This window comes from Watersipora subatra, chromosome 6 (assembly GCF_963576615.1).
Source record: "Watersipora subatra chromosome 6, tzWatSuba1.1, whole genome shotgun sequence".
NCBI classification, from domain to species: Eukaryota; Metazoa; Bryozoa; class Gymnolaemata; order Cheilostomatida; family Watersiporidae; genus Watersipora; species Watersipora subatra.
In genome coordinates, this window is record NC_088713.1 from 48694258 (window position 1) to 48717992 (window position 23735).

Here is a 23735-nt window from a genome sequence, read left to right on the forward strand (position 1 = left end):
GCCAAAATGAAATTGCATCAAGTTTGTCATGATCAACTTTCAGAAAGGACACATGCTCCTTGATTGAATCATTTTGTAGACGTTTCAGGAATTTCTCTGAGCGGTAGTTTTCATTCTCCTGCCCATTGCGTTTCAGTTCTTCAATATAGAGCAAGCGCAATGATGTTAGACGCACGACTTCATTCCGTTGGATGACATGAGTTCGAATGTGCTCCCATACAAAATTCAGTGCCTTCTCATAAGCGGCCGAAATCTTCGCGTGTTCAGTACGCTTTGGGTCATTTGCTCTGTTAACCCCGCGTTCAAAGTTAGCAAATGCGGTGTGGAATGATCTCAAACATGATGGGTGATGTTTTGCTTCTACAGCAAAGAGGTCTACATTTTTCACACGTCTATGAAGCCGAAACATGCCCATTTTTTCAGCTCTCGATTCAATTCATTCCCATGCATTTTCCTTGTTTTTCCAAGATGAGAAATGGACAGGTCGTACAGTTTTTTGATCAGCACCTTTGATCTCTACTTTCTCACAAAAAATGCACTCCCCTGAAAAGACAGGTCCAGTTGAATGTCTACGAGATGAATGCAATAGCGAAGTGGATGCCTGTGGTTCCTCAGTTGTCTTAATTTCTATAAGATGCAGATTGCCAGAGAACCGCTGATTACACTGACGGTGATACCCATTATTTTTAAGGTCCTCGGGGACAGTCTCAGGAATCTGGTCGCGCACAGACTGCATACGATAGGGAGATGCATGTGGCTGACAGAGCCGCAGGTCCCGGATTTCATGAAGGTGCTTTAGTTTATCAAATGCAGTTCCTTTGATTCTACTGAGTTGGGTAAAGGGCCCATGATCAGAGATGGATAACACATGAAGCATGCATACAGGTGCAGATGAAGCAGGCTTTCTGCTCAGGCTGGTGAGTTCAGTGCTGGCAGATTCAGCATTCCTTCGCTTTGGCATGATGACGAACTTATACTAAAACTATTACTCTGAAATGAGAAGTATAGGCCTATAACCAATATGATGAAGTGTTTTTAAATATTACTACCAATGACACTAAGTCATGCAAGTAATTGCATTAATTGTCTTATCAAATAGAGCTTGAGAGATTATATAAACACCTTTTACCTATCTGACTATAAGCAGACTAAATTATGATAAACCTAGAAAAGATAAACCTAGAATGATTCATAAATTGCTGAAAAACACACTGCTTCATCCAATATAAATGACACGGATTCAATGAATCACATCCTCTCCTATTCAGTAAAGTGTTGCCACCTATGATGAAATGATAAAAAATATTTCACTGCTTAATAAACACTAATTGGTAAGTACCCTCAGAATCTCTCATTACCTGACTATATCTCATTATAATAAAACAAATAAGCGAAAGGCACATTCAAATATAGTCTAATAATAAACATCAACCCATAAAACAAGGGTACAGACAACACGTTCTTCACGATTGCTATAACATTTGCAAAGACATGGTAAAAATAGGTTTTTCAGTAATGGCGGCACTAATTTGCATATCTTACATGTCAGGAACACATGTGGTCACTATGAGACTGGTCTTATATTGATGCAAGACCCTCAAAACCTGAGTCTAGACACCTTATTTTTGCAGTTATCTGTTGCATTGGCGGAGTTATAGCAATTTTAGTATTTTCATGTAATAGCGGCTTAATTTGCATAAAATAGGCACGTGAGACAATATTTCAAATTTTTAACATAGCAAACTGTTTTCTACACATTTTTCCCCACAGGAAGACATCAATTAGAAATTGATTTCCGGGGGGTGCACGCAGACCCCCTCTACGAACTAGACTATTTTCCCTTCATAAAAGCCTTTTCCCTTCGCAGACTTTGTTAAATCGGTTTTTCTATCTGTTATAACAAAAATTCGTTCAAAAACAGATAAAGAACAAAGATAGAGTTAAAAGATGACTGAATATCCTACAAAAATTATTTAAACTATGTTTGTAGTAAACTAAATTCATATAAATTAGATACAGTGTTTTGTACATGTCTGTCTTAAAGGTAAGAACTGTGCACAAAGTACATTATTACCATATAATCTTTTGCGCTATGCCCCTGAGAACATATAGTCAGTGTTTTTTCACGGATCTTTGTATGCACTCATGGGAAACCACTTAAACGTATTTGAATTTTAGTATTAAAGTTCATTTCAAAACTGACTGCGGCAATTATTCATTGTTTGTATGTTGCATCATTTTAGAGATGCATTGCATCAGCTGTACGCTCTTCTGATCACGTTTCTCGAGAAAAAAAAATGTCTTCAGGGAAAAACCGCTTCACCAATTTTAAGAAAACTCCCTTTGAAATCCATTTTTGCTTGTTAGAATGTTTTATTTTTTGTATTATTATTTTCCTTCATAATTCCTTTTTTCCTTCACAGCTAAAACTTAGTTTAATTTGTTTTTTTATACCCTTTTAACAAAACATGCTGGCAAACAGATGTGATAATTATAGAATTCAAAGAGTTTTAAAATAAAGAGTTAAATAAAAAATTCAACAATCTTTTTACAAATAAAAAACATTTTTAAGTAGAGGTTGGTAAAAAGTTTTTCTAATTCAAAGAAATACAATAAAAACCATAAATGTACATGTAGTTGTAGCTTTACTACCAAGTGCCAAGAAATTTAATTATTTTAATACTTGTAAACATAAGTCATTTTCGGACCATCTAAAAGGTAAACAAATGTCGTGTTACTCAATTTTAAGTAGAACATATAAACCATTGAACATGTATACAACATTTAATATCTGAATAATTTTAATGTTGCGCCCAGAAATGATTACAATACAATGAAATTATAGGTTCTTAAACACATTTTGTGAGATAAGCAGTTTGTGCAGACCCAAAGAGATTAAAGAAAAAACTAAGACACCAGTAACGTCTCTAATCCTGAAATATTTCGGAAAACATGGCTAAAGGTAGTCTGTTCTACTACAGTGAATGATGGTAAAAATATCAGTTGATAGAAATGTGACATACAAAAGTAAAAACAACCATAAAATCATGATTATATCAAACAATTAATAACAAAGAAAAGTGACCGTCGCTGTGGAATACATCTTTGAAAGGTTTTTCGGCATAGTATTAGCATATCACTGATGCGCCCGAGGGTAAACTATATTTGTCGTCTAATCAAATAGAGAGAAAATGAAAAGGACTATTACACTGCCTACTATGGTTAGCGCAACATAACATTGTCCATGTAGAAAAAGAGGTTTTCAAAGATTAATGCCAACAGTTTTGAGTGTTTGACCTTGGGATTTGTTGATATTCTAAACAAATGAAAGTCGAACAGAAATTTCATTGTGTTTAAATTTAAACGGAACATTTGTAGGAATTAGTGGTACTCAAGGGATGCAAACTTTTTCATCCATCGCAGCTCCGGTAAGCGCTGTAGCACAATTAAGAATTAGTGATAGATATTTGATGATCATTATTGTTCCATTACAAACCTAAATAACTTCGAGCATTGAAAAAGCATAACCAGGGCACCAATGTGTTGTTGAAGATTGAGAGGAAGCATACTGGCAGGCTGTAAAGAGTTTAAGAATTCTGTAAGATAATTGGCAGAATCATTCTTTTTCAACATGCACCATGTTGAACTTTAAAGTTCAACATGCAAAACAAGTAAACACATAGATTTAGATTTCTCTTAGAGTGTGCAGATAGGTAGTGGCTCATTCCAGTAGTAAAGAGAGGAATCAGTGCTGTTCCTCATTCACACTTTTCTTTCCAATGGTATACACTGTACAAACACAAACTTTTGTAGCAAAGCCATTTTGCCATTCCTTTGAGCAAACTCCAACATACTGTGACCTCATCTCAAAGGTGCAAAAAACCTACAAACAGTCAAAAATTAACTTCCGATCTTTAGAGTTGTCCTCTTTATCAAATTGGTGTCTCTGACTAAAGCACTTTTTGGTAATTTCAGCTAGTTTTTTTAAAACTTTGACTTTCAGAAACTAGAATTAATTTCCCTCACTGATTAGCTCCCTAAAACTTGTCTAATCAAGTCACATTCCAAACTAACCAAAACAAAACGTTTTTTTTTGTGAAGATGCTTATTGAACTGTTTGCAACTACTGCTATGTTTTGACTTATAATAGGAATCATCAACCAATAAGCGGAAAACTTTGAAGACCCATAAAGTAAATTCCAACATAATTTTTTTCAAGATATATGAGCAAATCTGAAAGAAAAAAAGATAAACCTCATTTGAAAGTTCTTTTGCCTCGCATTTAAAAGATGTCTGATCAAGCTGAACTATTCCTGTTTTACACTCTGTGAGTCACCTTTAAGAGTAGCAGTTAATAACAATAATGGTCTTTTGTGATATCATAAAATCTAGATGAATGTACTCAAAATTCAATAGATCGATCTACTGATGAACAATGAAATACAATATAAATGTAAATAAAAACCTATTTATTCAGTAATGGCAAACGACGCTGATAAACACATAAAAAAGTTTGACTTTTTACCGATAAACAGGTTAACTAGAAACTGGTGTCATGACATACACAAATGCACGGTTGTTGTTTTTTTGCAAAATAATTTTTTTTTCATTTCAATGTACATCAGCCCAGTCTCTGTCCCTGTAGAGTGTGCACGCAAGGTTGAAGAGAATAAATAACATTCTCCAGATGCACTACATGGCATATGATATTCTACTATGAAGCACCATGGGAACGCCAGCATTTCAAAATGATGTTTAATTCTAAATAATTCCACACAAAAATATTTTTCCTTTATATAACTTAACAACATTAATAAAACTTCAAACTCTGCAGCTTGAGTTGAATAAAGCAATAAACGGCATAAACAATTAGTTTCAGAACTTTATTGTAAAAAGTAAACTGAAAAAAAGGGTTAGTTCTGGCAAGTGATGATATTATTGACAGACTTCAATTCTATTCATTAATATAAAATACAGTTCCAATATTTCAAGTAGTCTGCTGACACAGATTACATATTTTACTGATTACAGCTATTCATCCTGAAATTAAAAATATCGGTAATAAGTTTTACGTTTTCAGTAAAGCGTAAACTTATAATAAATTTGTTGTAGTATCAAAGTAAATTTCGTAAAAAAAAATATTTTGTAATAATACAATTTAAAGACATCAATTAGACTTCAAATTTTGCAGCTTGAATTGGATAAGGCTAAAAGCGGCATAACCAGATAGTTTCAGAGCTTTATTTTAAAAAGAGAACTAAGAAGGATGGTCTGTGCCAGCAACTGATGACATTATTGACAGAATTTAATGCTAGTCATTAATGTAAAAGACAGTTCCAATATTTTAAGTCTGCTGACACAGATTAAACACTTTACTGATTACAGCTTTTCATCCTGAAATTAAAATTATCGGAAATCAATTTTATATTTTCAGTAAAGATAATTGGTTGTATTATTAAAGTAAATGCTGTAATGAGCAAATTTTAGTTTTAAGAGATGAATGAACTTGCTTATGCATTACCATTGGTTTCTATTGCTGATGAAACAGCCACTTAAATTCATGGTATATACGGTTCATTTGTGTGGTCTCCAGCGAACCAGCATGGAGTTTTGTTTATTCTATCCTAACTTTATTCTACTGATCGCCATCATATGCAGTACTCTAGTGGCAATGGATGAGCTATATGATATCATCAGAGATGTTTCTCCAGATCTGCTCATCAACCACAATAGTTTTGAGGCTAAAGGTAACATTTTACGATCTTAGGCATTTAGTAACTTTGATGTGGTCTTCCTTTGATGCATATTTAACATAAAAAATATAAATATGTTTAAAACATTGCCGTATTTTTTTCCTAAAAACCTTTTAGAAGCTGTTGCATAGTTTATCATTATCTTAGCTGAAATTAAAGTATAGCAAATAGTTTTACCTGCAGTTTTACCTGCAATTCGACTAAAGATTCAATGCTTTGATTAGTCTAAGGTACTTTTTCAAGTGTAAAACTTAGAATACTTTGAAATGGGAAACCAACCTAGCCTTTATAGCATATATTAAGGCATATGGTAAACTGCTCCCTAATTTATACACATAAAGTTTTTTTTTTTCATTTTGCGTACACCTGTGTACTGCAAGCTCTACATGTACCTGCCTGTCAGCTGTGAAAGTCAGTGCATCTGGAGAATGCCTCATATATTTTTCAACCTTGCAAGCACACACCCTACCAGAACAGAGAATGCATTGCTTGACATTGAAAAGAGATAATCTGGTGCTGAAAAAAGCACGAAAGTGTTACCTATGAATATTTCATGAAAGTAATCTGGTTGTCCATAAAAATTTAATTTTTACAAATTTAATACCCACAAACACACGCATATACATTTATGTGCCTGTACGTGTTTTTTGATGAAATTGTTGATCTACATACTTCCGTAAACCCAAGTATTTGTACGTATATTAAAACATGTGTCTGTTCACACATCTGTACCTACATGCATCTGTAAATTCATACATCCAAACATACGTACAACAGTACATGAGTACATGCAAACATACATAGAAGCTTACACACAAGCATACCTACATACATAAATACATATATACACTGTACATGTATATACATTATAATACATGCATATATAAACTTAGTAAGAAATTTATTAAAATTTGACTAAACAAAAATTACTAAAAGTTTCATAGTTTTGCTTAGTCAAATTTTAATGAATTTCTTGCCAAATTTATAGTAAGCTCTACTTTAGTATCGAGCACTTCATGCTGACTTTTAGCCTGTACTTAATCGTACATGCACATATATATTTGCATATGTGCAAGCATACATACTTACATACCTATGTATGTACCTACATGCATATGTAGGTACATACATATGTACATATGTACATATGTACATATGTACGTATATACATACATTACATACTTATATACATATGTACGCATGCACCCACACAAGTATACATACATACATACATACATACATACATACATACATACATACATACATACATACATACATACATACATACATACATACATACATACGTACATACATACGTACATACATACGTACATACATACGTACATACATACGTACATACATACGTACATACATACGTACATACATACATACATACGTACATACATATGTACATACATACGTACATACATATGTACATACATGCGTACGTACGTACGTACATATATACATACATACATACATACATACATACATACATACATACATACATACATACATACATACATACATACATACATACACACACACACATGCATACATGCATACATACACACATGTATACATGCATACATACACACATGTATACATACAAACATACATATGTACATACATGCATACCTAAATGCACACATACATACATACCTAAATGCAAACATGCATACACACATACATACGCACATTCATACATACATGTACATACACGCATACATGCATATATGTACATACATTGAATTTTAACTAGTTTATCAGCAAATTAAACTTACTGAAAAGACATGGCATGACCACATCAAAGCCTATTTGGAGATTACCAAACTAAAATAGGTTTAAAGTTTTCTACTTCTAGTTTTCCAACTTTATTTTTTCCAACAAAGGTTTTTTGATTTCAATGTATATCAGCTCAGTGTCGGTTCATGTAGGGTGTGCATGCAAGGTTGAAGAGAATAATTGGCATTCTCCAGATACACTACATGGAAAATGATATTCTACTACGAATCACCGTGGGAACGCTAGTATTTCAAAATAATGTTCAATTCTAAATAAATCTGTAAAAAATTCTTCTGTAATTATATAACTTAAAGACATCAATTAGACTTCTTTTTTTGCAGTTTAAATTGGATAAGGCTGAAAACGGCATAACCGATTAGTTTCAGAGCTTTATTTTAAAAAGAGAACTAAGAAGGAGGGTCTGTGCCAGCAACTGATGACATTATTGACAGAATTTAATGCTAGTCATTAATGTAAAAGACAGTTCCAATATTTTAAGTCTGCTGACACAGATCAAACACTTTACTGATTACAGCTTTTCATCCTGAAATTAAAATTATCGGAAATCAATTTTATATTTTCAGTAAAGATAATTGGTTGTATTATTAAAGTAAATGCTGTAATGAGCAAATTTTAGTTTTAAGAGATGAATGAACTTGCCTATGCATTACCGTTGATTTCTATTTTTGATGAAACAGCCACTTAAATTCATAGTATACCCTAGGACACTTATGTATTCGCGGCATCTAACTTTCGCGTTTTCGCGGTGTCATCCTCTCGCGAAAGTTTCATGTGCGAAACTAAACTATCATAACAAACTAGCGAAAAAGCGAAACTAAATAGCTTTGTTCGTTGATACAGTAGAATGGAATTTTATAACGACATTTATTTTAACGTTTTTAACGACCACCATAGCATCGTTAAAATATAAACCAACAAAATAATTTGACTGCCAAAATTTTATTATGTTATTATTTTGCAAATAATTATGATTATTTTCCCATTAAGAATGATTTATAATGATAGGAATTTGATGTTGATGCACATGCATTAGTAGCGCTATCGTTTGCTGGGGACATCAATCAATGCAGCGAGCACCGTGTGTTGAAAGAAAATAAGACACACTGACACTCACAGTACTACACAAGCAGCATGGCTCTGAAAAGGTTTGGATTCACCACTGACACCTCTTCAATAACTTGTCATTTTTTGAGATTTGTTTTGTTTTAAGTGATGTGACTGCCGAGACGTTTTTAAACTAAAATAAGGAAAACATGACCGCAGTTAAAACGCTCAGAAAAAAGACATCTTTTTCTTTTGAGCGTTTTAACCAAGATCAATTTTGCGGATTTTATTTTAAGTTCATTCGGAGGCTTTTATGCTTTAGATGGGACATAGCCAAGCGGGTGTTTGATAAAACTTAATCTTCTGCAAACCTTTATAAAAGTCGTTAACAAAAATATTTTGCCTCTGATGATGATAATAATGATGCCTAAGAACTACTAGAAGTTGATGTTTGTCTCTATGGCTTGGAATGAAGTGATATTCCACAGCGATAAAAACCGCGTCCATGGCCGTTGGGCAAATAACTTTTCGAATAAATGATGTTAAGGTCGAGTTATCTGAAGGAATTTATGATTGCGTTGAAACTGACCAAACAAATCCGTTTGAGTTGACCATGTGTTTGAGATGAAATGTTACATTTTATCTGAGGGCGAGTTATCCGAGTTACACTGTACTTACCGTAAAAAAAATTCCCAAAAAGATTGGGCGGCTCAGCCGGCCAGTGAAAACGGGTCTGTTGATAGTCCAAGAAACAAATGGCAGCAAGCGATCAAATTGCATTATCGACCTTGCCCACACCATTCTACCTGCGGTTCACAATTACAAACTAATCGCAAATTTAATTTTTTTTTCGGTGAACTTAACCTGAGGAATCTAAGTATGTTTGTTCCACTGCATTTATTTTCACATCACTGTATTTTCGCACTCAACAGAGCTGCGAAATTAAGTTGCTTCAAAATTTTACTCTGTGAGCTACTCACGAAACTAAATACTAGCGAAATATAAGTGTCCTACGGTATACGGTTCATTTGTGTGGTCTCCAGCGAACCAGCATGAAGTTCTGGTTAATCTCTCCTAACTTTATTCTACTGATCACCATCATTTGCCGTACTCTAGTGGCAATGGATGAGCCATATGATATCATCAGAGATGTTTCTCAATATTTGCTTACAAACTACTATTATTTTGAGGCAGCAGGTAACTTTCACGATCTTAAAATATCAGTAGTTTTGCTGTGTTATACTTTCAATTCAAATACAACATAAATAATATAAATATATTCGCTTCAATGCCAAGTTTTTGTCCATTAAGATTTTTAAGGGCCATTGCATCTTTTATAATTATATTAAGCAAATACTAAATTTTGGCAAGGGGTATTTACATGCAAATAATCTGCAGAATCAATGCATACATGTTCAGACTAGACTAAAGTTTAAACCTAGTTGAAACCTGGTGAAAAATTTTTTCTAATGCAATACTTAGATTACTTTGAAATAGAAAACAAAGATTTAGTACCATGTAGAAAGGCATATATTAATCTGTTCCTCTTATTTATATAGGAAGTTTTTCTCTCTCATTCTGCGTGAACCTGTGCACTGCAAGCTCTATTTGCCTGTCAGCTGTGAGAATCAGTGCATCTGAAGAGTGTCATTTATTTTCTTCAACTTTGCATGCCCACCCTACTGGAAAAGAGACTGGGCTGACGTACATCAAAAAGAGAAAACCTGCTGCTGCAAAAAGCACAACGATGGTACATAAGAACATGTCATGACATCAGTTACAGAATAACCTTTTTATGAATAACGAGTCAAATTACTTTCAATTAGTTTAAAATCAAATGTCATCTAACATTCCTGCTACATAATGACTATTATGCATGATAGAAGCGTCTAAATATGTGCATTAATACATACATATGTTTGTACATTCGCAGGACCGTACATCCAAGCTTGCATACATGTATACATGCATATATTCATACATTCATATATGTATACATGTATACATGCATACATTCATACATGCATACATGCTTAGAATCATATGCGCATACACACAAACACGACTACAGATACATTCATACATGTATACATTCCTATATGCATACATATATACATGCATACATGCTCAAGTGCATATGTGCATACTTGCATACCTGCAAGCCTGCAAACTCACATTCACAAGTAAACATATACACTCGTACATGGTTACATGCATACATGCGTACATGTGTACATGTATACATGCATAGATTCATACATTCATATATTAATACATGCATATATGCAAACATCTATACATGTACCCATACATGCGTAGTATTTATGTAAGCATATATGCTTACATACAGACTCCCAGGCAATCATACATGCATACATGAAGACATGCAGACATGCATACATGTGTAAATGCGTAGATACGTACATATATAAATACATATGCACATATGTGCATACATATGTACATACATGCATACACACATGCATACATACATACATATGTACGTTCATACACACATACATACATACACACATATATACGTACATACATACACATACATACACACTCACATACATACATGTGTGTACTACATACTTGCATTTATGCATACATTAGGGTATACACGAGTACATACATGCATAGATACATATGTTTGTATATGTATATTTTATGTTTATAAGTATACATATATTATATAGGTATCCATGTTTTATATGTATTCATTTATATCAAAATATTACTCACATAAACATGGTGTATGCTACCCAATTGATTTGCATCTAATTATATTCTTCTAAGGGTTCATGCGTTGGTGCCTTCAGTTGTAGATATAGAGCACACTGATTATTTCACTCATGCAATCATGTGTGATGATATCCCTTTTGAGAAGTATTTTTCGTAAAAATTACTTACTATATCTGAGGCCATGGCCAATTCTTCTCTCGCAGGCAATTATTCCATCTCCGTGAGAAGATTCTAACATTATCTCTCCATTGGGTCGCAGAAAGTACAACCAGAAATCTCATATTTACGTTTGTTTTGTTTAGTTTGTTTTTACATATTTGTAAAGTTTAGATGGGTGGCTGGTAGAACAGTAACCTTTTTTATACACATGTACTTCAATGCAATAACTGCTATTCATTCAACATTATCACAATTTTTTTCCAAGTTCAAAATAATGGTATCATTTCTGAATCATCTTTTATTGTAATCGTAGCAAAACCGACTTTTTGGCTATAACTTGCTAACTATTTCACAGTTCCAATTAAACTTTGAAATTGTCATTTTATTTTTACTAATTTATAAAAATTTATTTACGTTTAAAAGTTAGAATGGCAAATGTTGGTATATGTTAACCACAAAGTAATTTTCTGACCAGAGACTTTTTAGTACCCAAGAAATGCCGGGTAGCACAGTTGGTATATACATGCATATACATTTATTTATGCATATACTGTGGTGAAAACCGATTGGGAACCATCAAGATTGCCTAAGTAAGTCGACCACTTTCTCCAAGTGCGTTACCGAGTAAACGTAAGCCAGATGAGCAAGAAAAAGGCATGAAGTTTAGTACCAGAAACAAATATACAGATTTACCACTCACACAAACACGGCAAATTAGCTGCCGTCTTGTTTTGCATTTGTGTTTGTGCGATCAGTATATCTGCATACAAACATATCTCAAGTCTAAGTTATGACAAAGTTCACATTAAATATTATTATAGGCAATGTGTTTACAAACGGTGGCATTAGGAGTCTTGTTTATGCATGTACTTATAAGGATACTGTGTATCAGACCTCGTTACATGTGAGTTTTTTATGCAAGTGTTACTGGTAGGATATTATATGTGCACTTTTACTATGACTTTGTAATGCATAGTTAAGGTATGGCTTTCAGCAGTTGGCTCTGTTTAGAAATTTATTTCATAGAAATATTTGGTGTTTATCTCATGCATCAACTACTATTCTATTATCCGAGTCCCTGACTCCTACTATTGGTCTTTTTTATCAGTTTAGTGCTTCAAGTGTGTCAACTCAATAAATGTTGGTTTATCTGGTGTCACGATCATGGCTACTATCAGCTGTATACTAATATGTGTTTAGATATGTAAACTGTATGTAATAATAGTTGCTAGTGCTGAATCTAGAAAACCAAAAACAAACCTCTAAAACCGGTCAATTGACATTTTTTAAATTAGCAACAGCTCTTTGTGTATCTTACAGAACAAAAAGGGTGCATAGTCTGCAGAACTCGTGACAAGCCATTATCGAACCTATGTCAAATGCATGCACTGTAACTACTACCTATTCTAAATTAACTGGTTCGAGCAGCTTCACACTTTGATGTAAACCTCTGTTCATACAAAATATCTGAAACAGATTTGCTATAAACTGATGCAAATAAATTTTACTTCTAATGTAGTAGAGCATGTGCTGCAAGATGCTGTATAAAATACTTGGTTTAAATAAACCCACTATATAAAAGGGTATGAGCCACAGGGTAGGTCCACAAAACAGAGATAGGTTTACAGTTCAAAGCTAACCTTACTCATTATTTATTGTTTTTTTAGGTTATATGTGCTCATTCAGTTACTGGAAATATTTTCACTTTCAAAAGTTCAGCGCAGAGTGATACTCCACAGTGCTGCTAATATTAAATACATATTATATCATGAGTTTTTTTAACTTTCTGTCTTTTTTGTCTTGAATTTCTGCTTGTATTGCATATATGCATATACATACAAATTTTATAGATACCAGAGTTCTGTGGTGCAGAAGAGAGTTCTACATGTAACACAGTTACATCGCCACAAGTTTATCAAGGTTAGTATGCAAAATGAAATAAAAGCAGATAAAGCGATCTTAACAAATGGTTTACTACAAATAATTTAATATTACCTACTCTTGTTAGAACACTTTGTTTACATGTACGTTGTTTTAAAACTTCTGTATTGTACCAGCCCTCTAAGCCATACATGTTATTTAGTCTATTAAAAATGAATTGAGTATAGAACCGAAATTGTGACTACGGTCTACCCTCATTCGCATAAATGTGTTACCTGTTTGTACTTCAGACTGCCAAGATGCTTTTGATAACGGAGAAAGAAACAGTGGAGCTGCGTATACCCTTTATACTGACCCTGAGTCTGCACCTGTGTTAGCTGTCTGCCAGTTTGATGATCAATCTGGTTGGACTTTAATACAGAGAAGATTAGATGGTACCATTGATTTCAACAGAGGATGGAATGAATATGCTCATGGTTTTGGCAATCCACAAGGAGAGTACTGGATAGGTAACCAGGACATATATTCAGTGGCAAGTTGCATATATCATTTTCATCGGTCTGTTCACGGAATGTTATATTTTTTTTCTCTTTAACGAAATTCATGTATGTTTAAAGGTTTGGAAAACCTTTTCTATTTGACGAAGAAGAACCAGAAACTGAGTATATTTCTTGAAGATCATGAAAGTCACTCAAGAACAGCCAATTATTCTTTGTTTCAAATAGAAAACGAAGAGAGCAATTACCAACTTTTGGTAGGTTTTTTTAAATACATCTGTATCTACATATTCTGATATATTATGGAATTTCAGTTATTATCACATTAGCGCGCCATATTAGTGTAGAAATAATTAACTTACATAGTGAACTTTCAATAATTCTGCAATATTTATAGATCATACAAGTGTATACATTTGTATATGTGTGCATAAATATTTATGTATATATAATTATTTCCTTCATGTTTGGCACATATATAAATATACATATATATAATATACATTTATATGTACAATAGAACAAAAACTATAAAGAAGACAGTAAATTTTCAGTAAAAGCGCAAAAAAATTTGTTTCTTGTGTTGCACTCCACAGGCGCAGTTGTACTAAAATGCAAAGCTGTGCCGAAATGCTAGAAATGGGCTCGATGTTATAATCATGTGATTTAGTGCCAATTGTAACCAAGAAGACAACTCTTAGCAAGTCTTCAATTAGAAGACAACTCATTTATTTTATACAATGTGCTGAAGTGGGGTCTACATATTTTGAAGTATTTTTCTAGTAAACATAGTTTACATAGTTTTGTTTTGTTTGTATATGGTTGTGATTGAGCCTATATTTTCCATATTAAGTCGTATGTTGAATTGCTTTCTTTCAACTTCATAATGTGTTTGCTCAGTTCTGTTTGGTGCTGTTTTTTATTGTAGGTAAACAAAACTTTATGATTGCTGTATCCTGTTTTAAATTCTGTTGAGCAAAGTCCTGTGTACATGTAGGTTGATGCGTGGTTGTCTGTAGGGTTATTCGCTGTTGTGAAGGATATAAAATTCTTAGCTCAGCATTTTCTTTCCAAAGGCCAATTTCTTTTTTGCCTGCAGTTGCAAATTTTTTCAATTTTTTTCTCTTTGTTGTGTAAGTTTCTGTTATTTTATTATTGCTTGCATAAAATATTGCCTTCATGTTTGGCATTATTGAGTAGCTCAGTTTTAAGTTTTGTCCATTAAATTTTGCTTGGAGTGGGTGTTTCTTTGGGAAGCATTTTTAACTATGTTGAAGAATTTTTGTCCCATAATGGTTGCAGCTTTGTGCTGAATCGGGGTCGTACCAAGTGATTTTTTTTGTCTGTTACGTTTTATGAATTTTTGTATGTCGGTACCATATTGTAGTTTGCTGTTGCATCTACTCTTGTGGAGTTCTTGTTGGTTTGGTTGCACTGCGCTGTTAAATTGTTGTTCAATGGCTGAATGAGTGTTTAATCGTTTGGTCACAATGTCTGTTCAATTTTTCGATATGGAAGGTGGATGGTTGCTTTGTTTGTGCACATACAGTATTATATTACCCAGATTTCGGGCAGGTTTGAAGCTGTAATTTTGTTACGTTATGTTTAAAGTTACGACAAGAAAGCTTAATGATTGTTGTTTGCTTTAATAGTAATTTTCAAGTTGTTTTCTTAAATATGTTGCATAATAGTTTATTTGTTTTCTCTGTAGTTTGTTCGTTGCATTCGTATAACACAATACTGCAAATCAAGTTTTTGGGTATTTAAGTCAGTAAGCAAGTCCCTACTAATTTACAAGTGTCTGCACCTCGAAGCTACCCATAGTCCTGTCAAACCACCTATTAGTGTCTTTCTTTGATCAAGCCGTGTCGTTGTAAAATACAAGCAATATTTTGCATGTAGTGTGATTGTATTTTCGTCTTCTGTCAAGACGAAATACATATGTACATATTTATATACACAACAGTTTTTTGTGAAGGTACATACTTTGTTTACATGTGATGTCTTTAGTAGTTTTTTTTATAGCTAAAGGGTCGTGCACCACAAATATTTAGGTTTTTAAAATTTTACTTGCATATTGTGCTTGTAGGGACTCTAGAAACAGTGTTTTTTTATACTTAGGTATGACACAAAAGCAAATATATTTTACTTTGAGATTGTCACTCTGCAAATTCTTTTTGACAACTTTTTGATTGACATACATATTTTAAAATTGTTCTTTCATATATACCGTTTTTCAAATAAAAAATACATTTACACATGTTAAGTAAACTGAACTTGTAATTCTACACATCTTACAGGCAAATTCCTCGTTTAGATAGCTATTGTATTTATAAATTCCACATTGATGATGACATGCTGCATAAAGTAAATGTGAATATAATTTCTATTGGACTGTAAATGGGTAGTTGAATTATTTATATCCAGTACTTATTGTAAATAAACAGTATTTAAATGGCGGTAATGTAATTATCCCTTTCACAAATTTTTTTGTTGACAAAGCTTTCCATTTGTGAAAGTCGTTTGGCTTACAATCCGTTGTAGGTAGAGTTTTCACTTTGTACTAGCAGAATGCTTAATGAATCTGTTATTGCAAATAAACCTACATGTCTCAATTTTAGGTAAGTGGTTACAGCGGAGATGCGGGAGATTCTCTCTCTTATCATCATGAAATGGGCTTCTCTACCTTTGACTATGACAATGATGGTCACCCTGGAAGCTGCGCTTCAAGTTTCCAAGGTAACATAACAAAATTATATAACTTTTTGACAAAAAAAGGAGGAACATAACATTGTTCTTAATAAACCGACACTAAAAAGACCTTCAGAGCTTTCAATACTTTTGACCTTGATAGCATCATTCACGTAAAACTATGGCAACAATTATTTTGTCTGATGTGGTATAAAGTATGTGTTCTTAATGTGAATAAGTTGGATACTTGTGGAAGCTTCATGTACTCTACCTAACCAACTTCTGTTTTTCCCTAAACATACATTGTGATTGGCTACAAGATCTGTTTCAGATTTACTAAATCTTTTCTTTACATGTAGACTCAATGCATGACCTACTAACATAATACTAGCTACTTAATCTTACTAAATGTCAAAGAATATTTTTGAACTTCATCAAGGTACCTCTAAATACAGGGACTTTTTCTTCTCTAAGATGTATGTAGAGTTTACTTGTACACGCATTATTGGATAACGCAAATATGTACATATGCAATCCAAAATCATTTTCAGGGTTAGATATCAGGGAGTTAAATTAATGATTATTTACTAGAATGAACTTAAAGCTTAATGTCTAGTCCTGCAACATGAAATATAGCAGCGCAAACAGTTATTAGTATGATATTATTCAACTGGCTATCACCACAGTTTTTTAGTAGAGATAGAAGCGTAATACTCAAAGTTGTTGAATCCATTGTTAACCATATCATCCTTCTGGTGTTGAGTTAAATAGTTGGCTGACAAGTTATATTTGGTATCGGGCAATGTAATAGGGAGTAATTTATTTTCATCATTTAGGGTCTTGTTTATTTTTGCCTCTTGATCACCACTAGAGATTTCACCAGGTATTAGATATAGTTGATGCGGCTGACAAGAGGGGACCATTTTTATTTAGAATGTCTAGCAAAATCAAGTTGTTTCTTAAAAATTCATGCATATTTTTAGGTGGCTGGTGGTATGACGCTTGCATGAGTGCTAATTTAAATGGAGTTTGGCACGATGCCAACAATGCTCAACCGTCGACATTTGGAGTAGCTTGGTTTGCTTGGAAATCTCCGTATTCATTTAAAACTGTGTACATGAGGATTGGTAACTGATGCCACAAAACGTGAAGTTAAACAAGACAGTTTCAATATTGTTTCATGTTATATCATATTTCTTCCTTAGTTCCTAATGTACTTTATAGTCGCTGTCTTCTAATTTCTATAGTTTTGGGATGATCTCTGGATTTTTTTGACACAAAAAAATTGTAAGGCATTCATCCTGCTTATTGTTGAAAGGTTATTCATTAAATAAATTGATGTCTTTCAAAGCGTAGCATACCGTGCCAAAATATTTACTACAAAAACTTACTTCATATACTGTACATCAAGGTTTGAAAAATGTTAAAAGATTAACAGAACTTAAGTAAAAAGTGCAATACTTTAAATATTTTATGAGTTATGATGCAGCAAACAGTCTTAACATTACTTTTTGTCTTGAGCCTCTATACCATTTTTATTAGAAGGCAGTATCATATTGCCTGAAGAGCAAAAATTAATATGTATTCAACTGAATCAAACAATAAAAAATGCATGTATTTGGGTCTTTTGTGGACGCCTGCTCAACAAAAAACCCACAAAAAGATTATCGTATATATACTAACAGTAAAATGACTGCAAAATTTATATATATACCGTGAAACTTCTAAATGAAGGCTGCTTTTATTTGACCGCTACCTCTATTTGACCACCACTATGAGTAAATAGTTGGGAAAAGAGCATCCAATATTACTATATAACTATATATATAAAATATATATAAATTTATATATTCATCATGTCTAGAGTAATATTGCATGCTCTTTTTTCATAGAAAGTCATAAAAACATGCACAATCTGTTCAATACATCAGTGCAATGATTATAGTATTACCTGTTTCTCAATAGATAATACTCCAGCGATAATGGAAATGCTATAAAAGGCCCGCGTAGCATCATGGCACAAAAATGGGAAATCCTTAATGCATAGGGTACTGGTTTTAATCCACACCCCAAGTTTCATCGACATTTTTATTTTGCGTTTAACACTTTTGTTAAAAATAACAAAAAAATGCAGTTTTTACTTTCAAATGTGCATTAACCGGCAAACCTCTAGAATACCAGGAACTAGGTAAGGTTCATTAGACCTGAGCCACTATTAAATTTTAAACAAACCTATTGAATAACGAAGAGCCATTCTCACTGCACAAGTATAGAAATACAGCTCAACACACTTCAGTTTGTTTTCTTTTTAACAATTTAAAGTTATTAGTTTTACTATGTTAAATACATGTAGTTACCTGATGTCTGTTCTTTTCATCGTAGCTACACACAACAAACTTGTCTTTGGGAAAATATTGCTAAACGTAAGAGAGGAAACAAATTGTTTTTTGCGTGATGACGAGAAAAACTTTATGCTTCCAAACTTTAGGTGTTGGCCCTTTTTTCGTTACAATTTGAACCGTTGTTGTAACCATTACAATTTGTATATGAGAATAATATGTGCAATAGGTAAAACAGATATATTAGAGGCCTGTTGACCCAAACACGCTATTACACAGAGTAGTTACTAAGATTCAATGTAATGATGACTTGATGGAGACTGAAATTGTCAAAGTGTAGAAATGAGTTGAAAGCACCACCCTCTTTACAACTATAATTTTTTTCACAAAACTAAAGAAAAACTGGATCGATTTTGACCTGCAGTAATTACGTACAGACTTCGCGGTAGATATTGCATAAACTTTTACAATTTCAAGCGATAACATTAAAGCACATTCAAAAACATTAAAGCTACAACAATAGAAGTCTTATTAAACCTGCCAAAACAATAGATACAATCAACAATATCAGCATTTGCTATCACATCCTCCTTCAAGTCCCGATCTTGCATCATCTGACATCTATCAGTTTGGGTAGGTTAGGGAGTTTCTGAGAGAAACAGACTTCAATATGGATGACGAGGTTAAAATAGCAACCTTTTAAAAAGTCGATCTAAATTTTACTTTCCTGAAGATATTCAAAAAATCTTTAAGCTTGACCGGGTGTCAAAACTGAAACCACTAGCACTCAAACAAGTATCACAAACCTAGGCCATCAACCTACAAATTATGTACAAAATAGCTATCTTCTTGAGGGTGTTTATATTAAAAAACACTTTCCATCAGTTCTTGAAATGTTATTGGGCTTGACCGAGATTTGAACCCAGGGAGCTTTCGCATCCAAAGTGAGAATCATACCCCTAGACCTTCAAGCACTGAATTATGTAACAATATAATTCAAGTTCAGGTTATGTGCAAGTACTACTGTACATGAACTTGACAAAGCTTGACAAGCTTGACAAGTTTGTTTACAATTTTTGTAAACAAGCTTAACAAAAAATGAATTAACTAAAAAGCTATCCGTAGTAAAAAATCGAAAGAGTAAACAACTCCGATTCATACATTTTAGCCTACGTATCTTACTAAAACTGACAACTATTAATCATTATTTTTACAGACCAAAAATATTAGTTAGCTTTTTACTGCTCTATGTGAGCTTAGGCAAAATCTAAGATCGACTGCTACGGAAGCATGTTTGAACAATTTGCTGTTGTTGCGTATTAACTGAATATTATGAATTTGTGACAACATAACTAATGATCATTAGCATTTTCAAACTGTTGAGAGTGTAACCAACTAAGTCTTTAATGAATTAGCCTTTATGAGCCAAGCAATTATAATTATTGATCAATAAAGTTCCAGTGAAAAAAAAACATCTTTTTTCAAATGATCGAACTATTCAGTGGTAATATGGTTTCCACAAGCACCTCCTGCATTAAAAATAGAATAGCCTTTGTTGACAACATTTTATCAGATTAAGATTTAATTAAATCTTTCGATAATGAAAGTAGCAGCACTAACTCTGATGTTGGTGAAAGTAATAGCTTTGTAAGAACAAGGAAAATTGCGGAGAATCACAATAGCTTTGTAGCAGTCGTAGCTTCAAAGAGCTTTAACAAAGCACATAATATAGAAACATGAAGTTTTTTGGCAAATCTCTATTTTTTAACACAACGACATCATAAAATATTTAACAAAATTTTCTACATAGGTTTTCAAATGGAAAAGAATGTATACAACATGCAACAAAATGGGAGTTTCAGTAAAATGGCTGGCAAGAGGCCAAAAGCTAAATCTGTCCATAGATCACAGTGGAATGGGTAATAAATACTTGGATTCCGACTATAGCTGAGAACAGAGCACTAACCTGCAGATGATAATAGCTGCCCATCATCACAGGTTTATCATGCAATCGGTCATTCAGTCATAGCGCATGAAACAGGAAAGTATACTGTGGCATCTATAGGATGACTGTTGAAATTCATCGTAAGCTTATGCAGGTGTGTTTATTGGCAAGGAGATATAGACACACTGCCTGGTTCAGTTCTTATTGCCTATTGTGCAGTTGATAAGTCATAATTGCAAATGATTTTAAAGAGTCTAAAACAATTGTTTCAAAAGGGTAGTAACAAGGTATAATTGGTGTAATATCTGCCCTGATCGAGACCAAGTTTACCATGAGAACATGTATTAGTTAATGTAAGAGGTTATAATTTTAACTCAGAAGCTAAACAGTGACATCAGACAGGAGGTAAGATCAAAATAAACACGTTACATCTAACTTACATTTGAAATTTTTGAGACGCTTTTTTCGAAGGAAGTTGGTTGCAAGTTTCCTTTTAGAGTATGCGATACTGAGAAACTTGTTGACAGAGTATTTTTAACTCTGACTGGCTTCAATTCAAATCGGAAATTCAACGTGTAAATATTATGTTTTATTAATATAATATTTAGTAGCTAAATAAAGATAGTTATTTTGGAATGATTAACTGTTTAATGTATTGCAACAACGAATCCTAATAAAACATAGCTAGACTTAGTAGGATTTGAACCCAGGTCTTTTAGCACCAAAACTGGGAATAATACCACAGACTATCATGCCATGAATGATGTAATGAAAGTCTAGCTGACAAGGTAACAACAAAGCTCATATTAATACACCATTTCATGTCTACCTAAAAAGGTTATTTAGCTTAACAAGGATCAAAACCCAATACCTCTAACACCCCAAGTGGAAACAATATCTCTAGAATATCGAGCATCCAAAGCAAAAAACAAATTTTTCAAAATTTTTTTATCAATGCAAGATCTGAAATTTTACATCCAAGCTGCCAAATTCTCTAAACAACGTACCTCTTTGGTACAGCAAAAAGACGATAAACCTACAAATGAAGCACTTCTAATGAGTAAATTTATAAATAAAATATACATGATAAGATAAACAAACTGAAAAATTAAACAAATGTAATACAAACAATATATTTCAAAAAATGCATTACATACGACAGCAATTAATTTATTTCGGTGTAAGGGCAGATTTTTAAGGAACTGCAGACTGATTATGTCCCTACATCACAGGCTGACAACTGTTGAAACTTTCAACAGGCTGTTAAAGACTCATTATAGGCATATACAGCTGTGTTGCTAGATAGTTTGAGTATGCATGTCAAGGTAGCAGCCTGCAAACACTTGAGTTTCATAGAGAAACCAATTTCTATTTCCCATCAAGTATTAACCCTTTTACTGCCAATTATGTACAAATTTGGCTATCGGCCTACTGCCAGCCACTTTACAGAAAACTGCAGATACTGCTTCATGATATGTATACGATATTTTTCAACTTCAAACTTTATCTAGAACATTTTAGTTTTATGTTTTGATTGGCCAACATTTTAATCAACATTGCTATACAAAAATTTCAATGTATCTATACTTTGTGTGATGATAAAGTTATGTGAATCTATGATTCCTACGATGTTAAAACCATCCTCCACAATGTTCCTTACTCTTACAAATTATGACTTTCACCACTATCAGAGCCAGCGCTGCTACTTTAATTGTCTGTATAATCTGAAAATCTAAATCTGAATTGGCTATAATGTCATCAACATGAGTAATTACCTGTTCTCTGACTCATGCGGTACTCAACAGAGCTTACACAGAAAAGGTTCGTTTTTGGTTAGGAAATTCTCAGACAAAAATGTTAAACTGCTTCATTATTGTAGACTAATTATATATATATATATATATATATATATATATATATATATATATATCTTCAGACAACGTTGTCAACATCATAGAAGTTCTAAAGACCGTGGGCTATGTTATCAACAAATAATAAAATTAAGTTACTAGCACTTGATGGGAAAGTAGCAAAAATGCCTCTACGACACTCGATCATAGAAAACAAACCATAAATGTGTCTACGTCTGTGAAAAAATTAACGTGCACAGGCCTTGAAGCATTTTCAGTTTTAGAAATGCTCATTTTTGAAATTTGCTGATTTATTTACCTTTGGTATGGTAGAGCACATTGATAATAAAAGCAACAAAATACACCAGCATGGAGCAAGGAGAAATCGACACAATATCTAGTCTAGTTCTCAACGTCTACAGAGCAGTTGATATGTATAAAATAAAGATAATTGTAAAAGATTTCAAAGCAACAGTTTCACAAAAAATTATTCAATATATCATTACTTAAGAAGGATTAAAAACCTTTGTTACTGAAAAAAATTGTAATTTTAACACAATATCAACAAAATGAAATCAGACAGCATGTCTCGTCAAAAGAAACTATGTTACACCAAATATAGCCTGGCTTTTTTTAGATGCTTTTCTCTGAGGAGACTGGGCCATGCAAGTGGAAAGTCATTTGTAGTGTGGAAACTGGAAAGTACAACATGTCCTCCTTAGATAGCTGTTGAAATTTATCCTAGGCTTGGTTGTAAATAGACAGTTTTTGGAACAAATGAGGCCATCTTGGCACACATTTTTCTTGTGAGCTTCAAATAGCGATCAACTTTTGTAAATTCTAATCTTGGAATTTTTGGGTTTTCAGATTACCTCAAACTTCCAAAACTATCTCAAATATTAGAAAAATACTGTTGACCTCTACCGAAAGGGTTTCTACTGTATCCTTGATGAGATTGACCATATTAGTGTTTTCTGTACCAATGCAAAGACCAACCTTAGTGGTGTCTATTGTACCATTGGAGA

General features: G+C 33.1%; 1 protein-coding gene and 1 long non-coding RNA gene across 2 annotated transcripts in view; both read left to right on the plus strand.

Moving 5' to 3' along the window:
• Positions 1-23735, plus strand: part of LOC137399008 (uncharacterized) — a 520862-nt gene that overhangs the window by 85005 nt on the left and 412122 nt on the right. The window lies entirely within an intron of this gene.
• On the plus strand, positions 5672-17711 carry LOC137398796 (microfibril-associated glycoprotein 4-like). The gene is made up of 7 exons (XM_068084973.1): positions 5672-5747; positions 10163-10353; positions 13358-13427; positions 13679-13897; positions 14006-14142; positions 16507-16624; positions 17560-17711. Exons 1-7 carry the CDS (start codon positions 5672-5674, stop codon positions 17709-17711), a joined length of 963 nt encoding a protein of 320 aa, XP_067941074.1.

Bases quoted from the DNA above. Each gene is read 5' to 3' on its own strand.
- LOC137398796 (XM_068084973.1), top strand. From the start codon at position 5,672: ATGGATGAGCTATATGATATCATCAGAGATGTTTCTCCAGATCTGCTC. The intron at 13,428-13,678 runs GTTAGTATGCAA...TTTGTACTTCAG, and splicing joins ATCGCCACAAGTTTATCAAG to ACTGCCAAGATGCTTTTGAT. The intron at 14,143-16,506 runs GTAGGTTTTTTT...TCTCAATTTTAG, and splicing joins AGAGCAATTACCAACTTTTG to GTAAGTGGTTACAGCGGAGA.